Source organism: Cottoperca gobio, chromosome 15, assembly GCF_900634415.1.
Source record: "Cottoperca gobio chromosome 15, fCotGob3.1, whole genome shotgun sequence".
In the NCBI taxonomy this organism is placed as follows: domain Eukaryota; kingdom Metazoa; phylum Chordata; class Actinopteri; order Perciformes; family Bovichtidae; genus Cottoperca; species Cottoperca gobio.
In genome coordinates, this window is record NC_041369.1 from 13,553,572 (window position 1) to 13,563,222 (window position 9,651).

Sequence of the window (9,651 nt, forward strand, 5' to 3'; positions counted from 1 at the left end):
CGGCGTTTGACGCTCAGGAAGTAGACTAAACCACCAAAGATTCCCGCAGATTCGATATCGATGATTGTCCCAATGTTACAAACGTGTCCACACTGACCTAAACATTTGTTTCAATACTTTTTTGTGGGATATTTGAGACGATAATGCTGGATGGTTGCACTCATGAAATTCACCAGAGATATATGCAGGCTGTTGGGACTCGGGAGCGGTAAGAAAAGTCCCACTTTTTCAAAACTTTCTAAACTCAACCACAAGTTAAACTGATCCCGTAAGCGATCACGAAGCGCGTGTGACAAGAAAACTATGGATACGATCTTACTTCGCGGCTTATTGTACCGTATATTTGCGATAGTATTTCGTAATTATCTTTGTCGTGAAGTTGTTGGTCAAACAATGAGAGTTCCCCTCTTTGCCAGTTACACCCTTGTCTGCACCACTTCCAAGTTTGCGCAGTCGGTGCCATAAAGTTGTTGCACATGTAATAACTGATCTAAAACACACTTTAACAGACTTTAACATTCACGACTCCAGGAATAAGATAAGTTACAAGTGTAAGTGTGCCTTGTATAGCAGGGTATGTCCGTAAAAGGCCCAAACTAATACAGATTACAAGCACATTCCCCGGTGCATGTTGGTATGATAACAATGCCTCAAATAGGTGGCAAAGCCCTGTAGCCCAGAACTTGCGCAGTGATACATTTAGAGTTGGCATAACGAGATGTGTCTTTAAATATGTCATGTGCTTACACTTTGTTCCTCTTCTCGGTTATCCATGTGTGTTTAGTTTCCTAGTATTGCAGACTGTAGAGCCGGTTCGTTTATTGACTTACTGTTAAAACCAAACCAGAGGCGGCTCAGGCTCAATGGATGTTAATGATGATATGATTATATATAATAGGTGTAATAAAGTGTGTATCTAAATCTGCGTCTTTAAATGTCACATTTCAGGATATTATTACACAGTAAAAGGCTAACTCCCATCAGAGAGCAGACTGCATATTTTGGTGTTTCATAGATGAAAAACTGTCCATGCCATGTCAGATTTGTAAAGGCTCAACTCCATCCACAATAGTTGTACCCTGCAGCCAGACACTTTATTGTACTAATTTACTATTATTATATATTGACTAATGATTCACTGGATGTTACTATTTCAAGGTGTGTCTTTAATCAGTTAACACAATCGGTTTAAACCACTGACACCTGATTTAGGAGATTGTTTCAATAATAAGCTTCTCTCTCCCTCTTTCTCTGTAATGCTGTGTAAAGAAACAAGTCAGTCTATCGGTCTATAATGATACTGTTATTTTACATTCCTGTGGTAAGAGCTCACCTTTCAACTCAACACTCATTTAAGCAGTCTCCTTGAAGGGGAGAAAACAGAGACTCTTTTGTTGCTTTTGCCCACTGATCTTGGATCATTTATTTGTTAGGAGGACATTCCATTAAAGTTAAGATTGAACAAAAAGCCAGATTCACCTAATGGGATAGAGCTTGTGCTTTAGCAGTGGTTGTTTCTTGACATTTGAGTAGTGAGCTAGACACGAACAGCTGAAATTCCTTCCACTTTCTATATATATTTGGAGACACTAACTTCTTGCGATGGTTGAACGGTAGACTCTTTACCAAATCCAATGAGACTGGGTTTGACAGATGCAAAAACAATGTGCTGGAATGTACATGGATGGATGGTTTAGGCAGTGACTTTTGTTGCATTTATCCGCTGCCTAAAATGTTGACCAGAGCCCCAGTAGCCTCTAGAATATAGAGACAGAATGAGGAAGTCTAGTAGCCGCTTGTCTTCTTTTCCCTTTTTCTTTACTTAAAGAGTGAAACAGTATTGAGCAGTAGGAAGGTTGCAAACACTCCCCTCAATGCCTCCCAAGTCACAACGTGAGTCAAAGACAAATTATGAATTGGTCACTGCTCTGGAAATCTTTGCTGAACAAATGGAAATCTGACACCACGTAGAATCCTGCATGGTCCAGTGATTTGCTTCCTTTTGTCTTTTAGTTTGTCTGCTGCCATTGGGCCTAAAGCAGCGCTAGGCTTCTGGTTTGATATGATCTATGACCCCCCAACACACACACACACACACACACACACACACACACACACACACACACACACACACACACACACACACACACACACACACACACACACACACACACACACACACACACACACACACACACACACACACACGCGCGCGCAGCAGTGGTTGTTGTTTTCTATGATTGTTTCTGAGAAAAGATACGGTGTTCTCAAACAGCAGCTGTGTGTTGAATGCTGGGCCTGTGGCAGTGGAAACGTTTGAGCAAACATGTCTCTCTTAAGACCCAAAAGAAATGACTTCAATCAATAACTGTGTGCATTTTTGTCTGATGTGGAGCTTTCCTGGCTCTTTTTCTAAGAAAGCATTAGATCATCTTTCTTGCCTCCACCTCATGTTATTTAGAGTTTTGCATGTTGTTGTTATTGCAGTGCTTGTTACTTGAATGTGAATGAGGAAGGAGGAATATTTGCATTTGCCATCTAGACGACCAATATTTCTTTCGGTTGACATGTTAGGACACTTACAAAGATCACGCCGCTTGTAGAAAGTGTAATTAGCTTCTAAAGAGCTGATGTGTTGTGATGTGTTTCCCAACAGGCCCCCCTGTGCAGCAGCAGGCGGAGCAGATGGATTGTGGTGCCGCAACCCCTGACCCAAGCGATGATACCATTTTGTCACAGGTAAACAAATGGTGTCAGACTGACACGCCATTGTCAGTGCTGCAAGGTGAAGGTGCAATGTTCAACTGTGTGCATTTGTTTAGGATGCATTAAATGGAGAGGAAGATCTGAGTGAGGAGGAGAAGGGCAGACTGAGGGCAGAGCGACGCAAAGCCAAGCGGAAGGTTAGCACACAAATCACGACACCGCTTAAAGATTAAAAGGTCCTTAAAGATCCTACTAGTTGCACTTGTAATAAGTAAAGTCTATTATGCTATGTGTGATGCGTGAAAGGCATTTTCTGATGTGTCGAGTACTGCATCTGTTTCAGCGCCGTCGAAAACGTAAGAAGCAGGAGCAGGTTAAGCAAAATGAGAGTGCTGAACGGGTAATAATCACATTATTCCTTCTAGGAATGCACTCTACATTTGCCTCTTACTGTGAATGACTTGATATTTATATGATCCTACACATTAGGATGAGGAAGACGAGGATGAGGGTGCAGAATCTGACCTGGATGAGAGTGAGTCAGATGCAGAAGTTGGTGCTGAAGAGGAGAAACAAGAAATGCAAAAAGAGGAGAAAAACGAGGCAAAGTCAGCTGCCTCACAGAAGTACGTTGCCACTCCAGTCATGGCTCCTTCGGGAATAAAAGAACATCAGAAGACACAAGGCAGATCCGCTGAAGAGGTAAGGGAACTATACTCGAGTATTATGCTCTGCTGCTATCATTTTTAGCCATCGGCTAAATCAAGCAAAACGCCGCTGTAGAAAATATCACCATTAATCGCCACATTCCTGGTTAAAGTCAATGAATCAGTTGGGGTAGTATGCGTTTGAGATAAAAGCCTGCATGCTTGTAGACCTGGATCGAACACCAATGTCTGACTTTCTGTGTCCCACAGGAGCCAGAGTGGGATGTGAGCAGTGCCTTCGTTGCTAATGCTGCTAGCCATATCAAACCCAAAGGATCAAGTCGCAAGTCCAAAGAAAACAAGGAGAACGAGGTCAGTTGCACTTATTGTACAGTAAGTCGCTTTGGACAAAAGCGTCAGCTAAATGAAATGTAATGTAAAAATGTATTGAATGAATGTAGATAATGTAAGATGAGAAGTTATAGCAAGAGCTCTCGTCATAACTGCACTATTGTTCTCGCTGCAGCAGTGTGTTCCTCCGGCTGTTCCAAAGTCTGATGTGTGGAAAAGTGGACTCTGACACACAAAAGCCTTTACAACAGTTGTTATTATGAGTGTAGGACGAAGCTTAGACCTGGGTCATTAGTGTCAATGTCTAGTTGTTAATATACACGTTAGATTACTTGTATATTAATGACAAAACTAAAACACTCTTCTAAACGCTGTTATCTTATATACATATATATTCTTTTGTTTTTAGTGTATAGTATTGATGCATATTTTATGCATCCATTCCAGTTGTTGAGAAAGTTCAGAACTTGATGGTAAAAGTACATTTTCACAGCTGTGAATATGAATTGACAAAAAATAATATTGAATATATTACAACAAATATATTTCAATAATATGTTTCTTACAGACAAATGGAACTGACACCATGACCAAGAAAAGTGCGTCGCTGACAGGTAACGAATGGTTTTTGCATTGCAGGGTTTATAATCAGCCTTTAGGTTATTCTTTGAAAAAGAGCCAAAGCCTTAAAGGGAAATTATTGATTACACATTTCCTTTGAGCAAGCATGTCGGCATGCTGCACTGACTCACCAGAGAATTATTTACAAGCATTTTTTCTTTCTAGCAGAAAAAGGCATAAAGCTGGTGCAGGAGGGGCAGTACGCACAAGCTGTCAGTATGTTTACAGAAGCCATCAAATGTGATCCAAAGGATTACAGGTACATCATCTGAGATCATGACTAGTTCATTACAAAAGGAGTATTTTAGATGTGTGACGTTTTTCTTTGGCATTCATTACATGCTGTAGGTTCTTTGGGAATCGTTCCTATTGCTATTACTGCTTGGAGCAGTACCCTCAGGCCCTGGCAGATGCTGAACGCTCCATTCAGATGGCCCCAGACTGGCCCAAGGGATACTTCCGCAAGGGCAGTGCTCTTATGGGCATGAAGGTGGGTAAATGCATGTAATTTAAATGAATATGTGCTGAATAGCTTCACACTTCTAGTGTGATAAGATTAACCTTTTAATAACTAATGTTTGTGTGCGTTGTAGCGGTACAGTGAGGCAGAGAAGGCCATGGAGCAGGTGCTGAAACTCGACAAAGACTGTGAGGAGGCTGTCAATGACCTCTTTAACTGCAAAGTGCTGCAGTTAATGGTAAATACACCCACACACAAAGTGGCAACGGTGTTTCCCGTAAGCTTGGTAACTGAACGAAAATAAGCACCGCTTCCTTTTAACTTTTCATTTTTTAGAAACGGCGTTTTGTTATTAAACTAGTTTCTGGTTATTAACTTTGCCCAATTCTTTCCTCAGGAGCTTGGTTTTGAAGAAATGCAAAGTGTTTTACTGCTGGAGAAATGTTCAACTGTGCAGGCTGTTCTGGCCTCTTGTTCTGATGCTGCCAGGGGTAAGGTCACATGTACATATTTTAAAAATAGGGCCTGCATTTTCTCTATGTAGCAATAGAGAGCAGTAATGTGAACAGTAATAGGCTATATGTTAAAATCCTACAGCCTTTTTTTCTTTTGATGAAGCTCTTTTCTTTTTTGACAGCTGGGAGCCAAGACCCGACAGTTGTGCAACCAGGGTAGGTGACCATTTGTTTGTCCAATCAAAGCCCCCGGGTCAGAAGGGTTAGTAGCCTCTCTTGTGGCTAAAATGGATTAATTTTACTCATTTGTCTTTATAAGTTGTCACACCTTTAGTGTTATCAAGAGGGGTTTCAACAAATGATGTATCTGAACTGTGATTGTATTGCTTTCAGCCACATGCTTTCTCTTTGTCTTTCCTTCAGAAGCCCTTGCCCATCTCTGTGGGTGGGAAATGTGACCACTGAGCTAACTGAGAAACAACTGTGGGACCTTTTTAAAATGTATGACCCTTATTTATATATACCCTTATTGTTTATATAAGCACAACATCCCATTTCTAAATCAATAATATTTAACATTGTGGTTATTGATTTGCCAATTTGTTTACTTTGCATTGTAAGGTACGGTGAGATCGAGAGTATTCGGGTTCTGCATGAGAGATTCTGTGCCTTTGTCAACTTCAAGAATGCAAACATGGCAGCTTGTGCCATGGAGAAACTAAATGTGAGGACTTGTTTGGTTTCGCTCTTTCAATATTGTGATTGTTTTTAAAGAACATTGTTAGGAACTTAGAGCTGTATGCTTCTTCTCAGGGTTTTTGTATTGAGAACACACGTTTAGTGGTACGCTACCCTGACCGCCGCACTCAGAGGATCCTACCCATCCCACTAAAAACCTGTCTCCCTGTCACACAGCAGGCAGGGGCAGCTGCTGGGTAAACAACTCTCTCACTAAAACCATACAATAGGACTGCAGTTCTAGTTGATTTTTATACTTAATGTGTTTTTGTCTCTATTTATGTCATCTGCCTCTGTGCCCAGACCTCGACGACGTGGCCCAGTGAACGAAGATGAGTGTTACTTCTGGAGAACCACCGGCTGTCATTTTGGGGACAAATGTCGCTACAAACACATTCCTGATCAGAAAGGCAAGGACAGGAAGCCCTGGCAGCCTTGAACTCAGTTTAGTCTCTGCCTCAGTAGTGTGCAGGAAACTGGGATGCACAGACTGAGCCTAAGGAGGCGGTACTTACTGAACCAGGTTCTCTGGGCTAAAAATATTTACTGTAGCAGACTGGACCAGAATAGTGAAAGGATCAGAGCCAGCATTCAGGCTCTAAGGCGGGTTAGTCACACATGTGCCACAAATGACTGGAATTATGAAGGTTTTTATTTCATCTCAAGACTGTTCTCGGCAATATTGCTCAATAGTACACCATTAACCAGAGGGGAGCAACACAATGACCTTGTGTAGTCTTTGCTTGGAATTAAAACCTTCACATTAGCAGCCCTTCATGGCACATGGCTATTCCAGTTTTAAGGGATGCAACCTAACCTCACAGGCATACAACATAAAGAGGAAGTGAAACTGCCTTGGTCGACTATGGGGGGGAAAAGTAATGGCTCTGTCATGTATAGCAGTAATGAAAGAACTCGGTATGGATTTTTCAGGCCGAGGTTCTTTGGTGATGATCCTGGGACCTTCCTGCCCTAGAATCACAAATCAGTGTTCCTCCCTATTTTTAAAGTACAGTAACTCGACCAATACTTTAATTTGCAGTTTGTAATGCTGATTTTTAACAGTTTAGGTTTATCCATGGTCCACAACAGTTCACATCGGTCTGCGGTTCAGTCTGGGGCTCCATTTCCCTCTTGTTGTTCCTGTACCAATATCAGCACATTGTAGGTCAGACCAAAGACTTATAAACAGAAGTAGCCTACTTGACATTTCAGTACCACCGCTATGCAGGTTCCTTTAGCCAATAAGCTACAGAGACCCAGAGAGATGCCCTTTACACTGTGCTAGGTTTCCTTAGTTAAGAGGACCATGTATGGGTAAATGGACATAAGAGCCCCACATTTGTCTTGAGGGATTTCAAATTGTATCTATTAATGCATAGATTAGGTGTATATTTCACTTTATCTATTGGCAACCCTTTTGTTGAAAGATTGAATACACACACTGAGCATGCCCGTTCAGATGTCGTGACATGTTATGGAGGACTCGTTGTCCTTCATAACCATACTTGTATGGCGTGGAAGAAGTAATAGTAACGCCTGACCACTTTATGCCTATGCAAAAGAAAAGTGCCGACTTGAGTGTCACGCGCACCTTCTTAATGTCTGTGACATGGCAATGTCATTGATAAAGTAGTTCATACTACAAGACAGTGCCCTTCAACAAATAATGTGTAGTCATGTGTAACCTGATCCACTCGCAGAACTTTTGAACAGTGTTTTTGACCTTAGGGCCTCCATTTCAGTATTTCAGTGAACCAAAGAATGCTTCATCTGATGCCACTGCAGTCAGTTCTTTCATAAGCTTCAACACTAGACAGTGCATTAAAAAGCCATTAGCATGTGTATCATCCGCTAGATAACAATTACTGCTACAACATCTGGTTTAAGTCAACACTACGTTCATTGGTAAACTATGCACAGCATAGTGAGAGTATTTATTTCCCTATTTATACAGAAGGTTTTTGTTTCCATTTCTTTTTTTACAACAGAACTTGGGAGCTGAATACAGCTTTTCATTTACTAGCCTTTTAATATTTCTATAAGTCAGCGCTTGCGTTTCATTCTGGCTTTAAGAAGCAAGCATTATTAAGAACCATTTTGGGCCAACGTGGTCACATGCTGGCTGCACTTCTGCTTTTCTTATTAAAACCTGTGAAAAAGGAATTGGACAACAAACCTTAAGACTGCACTTGTTGATTTAACAAACTTGCTTGTTTCTTTTGTGACTGGTGCTGTTAACTATGGTTGTGCAGTGCATTTATTTTGCAGATTAATAAAATGCATTGGATGTTACCATAGCATATTTTGATTTCATCTTATGGATATTTCAAAATTGGACAAAAGATTTCCCTGCGTTTTAATTTGCTATTTGGTATTATTTTAGTCTTTTTACCTTGTTTCAAACTATTTCAGGAAAAATGCATTTTTAATTATGATGTACACATTGATAACCAGAGCACTGCAATCCTGTTAATCTTCCAAATATTTTGTATTATCGTTACTGCACTGCAAAAAAAGAGTCTTTTATATTTAATAAATGTATTTGAACCACCTATTTCTGAGTCTCTACATGATTAATGGTACAAACTGGGAAATAAATGTCTGAGCTATGCAGTTATTCTACTAATGTGTCATAAACTTGAACTTTCTGGCAGTGGTGTCTGGTTTCCTGCCTTCCACAAGGCGGCAGTGTTGTACATGAAAGGTTTGAATTGAAATATGTCACCAATTTAACCAGCCTATGCAATGCATACACATTCATCTTTTTTCATCTCCAGGAACCAAGATGTTTCTCTAAGTCATTCCTGTTTAAAACCCTGAAGTCGTAAATCAAAGCGGACCAGGCTGGTGTGGGGGGAATATGGTAACCCTGTCATCACTAGTTAACCAGCACGAAAGATGCATTAGGGAATCTGTAACCACCACGACCAGTGAGAGATGGAGACATGACTGAGAATGTGTGGGAACAGTAACCACAGATGACATTTTGAATAGAGAGTAACTAAAGCTTTATGCCACCTGCAAATGCATGTGTAGTCCATGCAAGTGTGCAAAATTAAAGGGGCACTCCACATATCTACACATTTGGTTTACTCAAAATGAGTTCTACACAGCCTGTGAAAACATACATGTATAATGCCTTCCAAAGTTTCTTGACTTTGATTTTGGCCTTTTTCTATTTTATTTACTTCCCCGACTATGGGAAAGTGCAAAACTAAGTTGATGGAGTACTCTTATAAAATGTCCTTTTCAAAAAAGAAAGGGGGGGGGGGGAAAAATTATATACCATTATATGTGATATTTAAGTGGGTGTGTGAAGGTATACACTGCTAACACTCTTACATTTTAAAAATAGACCCAATTTAATTCGCAGCCAAGTTTTAGCGCGCCTTGGGTTTAAGGCAAAGATGGCCTTTGATGCTATATCTAACGAATCTATGCAGAATGCAGCAGCCCGACTGGTCTTTAACCTACACAAGTTCTCCTACACTACACCGCTCCTCCGCTCTCTTCACTGGTTACCAGTGGCTGCAAGAATCTGCTTCAAATGCAAATAAAACCCGACTTTTTGCTATCCTTGCTCAAAAATGGTAGAACGAGCTCCCCATTGATATCAGGTCAGCAGAAAGTCTTCCCCCTTTCTGTCGCAGACTGAAAACCCACCTGTTTC

General features: G+C 40.8%; 1 protein-coding gene across 2 annotated transcripts; it reads left to right on the forward strand.

Moving 5' to 3' along the window:
- The first annotated feature begins 16 nt into the window (after nucleotides 1-16).
- LOC115020473 (stress-induced-phosphoprotein 1) lies at nucleotides 17-8,535 on the forward strand. Of its 2 annotated transcripts, none has more exons than XM_029450523.1 (16): nucleotides 17-208; nucleotides 2,657-2,739; nucleotides 2,823-2,903; nucleotides 3,050-3,106; nucleotides 3,196-3,408; nucleotides 3,624-3,725; nucleotides 4,273-4,318; nucleotides 4,491-4,584; nucleotides 4,674-4,815; nucleotides 4,919-5,023; nucleotides 5,183-5,276; nucleotides 5,423-5,456; nucleotides 5,664-5,741; nucleotides 5,862-5,964; nucleotides 6,054-6,175; nucleotides 6,282-8,535. In XM_029450523.1, exons 1-16 carry the CDS (start codon nucleotides 151-153, stop codon nucleotides 6,415-6,417), a joined length of 1,548 nt encoding a protein of 515 aa, XP_029306383.1. In that variant the 5' UTR covers nucleotides 17-150; the 3' UTR covers nucleotides 6,418-8,535. The 2 variants fall into 2 exon arrangements, with proteins under 2 accessions (XP_029306383.1, XP_029306384.1); XM_029450524.1 differs by having other exon boundaries at nucleotides 4,494-4,584.
- The last annotated feature ends 1,116 nt before the right edge of the window (nucleotides 8,536-9,651 follow it).

Coding starts and splice junctions, on each gene's coding strand:
- LOC115020473 (XM_029450523.1), top strand. CDS start 151: ATGGTTGCACTCATGAAATTCACCAGAGATATATGCAGGCTGTTGGGA. Junction 209..2,656: donor GCTGTTGGGACTCGGGAGCG/GTAAGAAAAGTC, acceptor GTTTCCCAACAG/GCCCCCCTGTGCAGCAGCAG. Junction 5,742..5,861: donor CTGTGGGACCTTTTTAAAAT/GTATGACCCTTA, acceptor TTGCATTGTAAG/GTACGGTGAGATCGAGAGTA.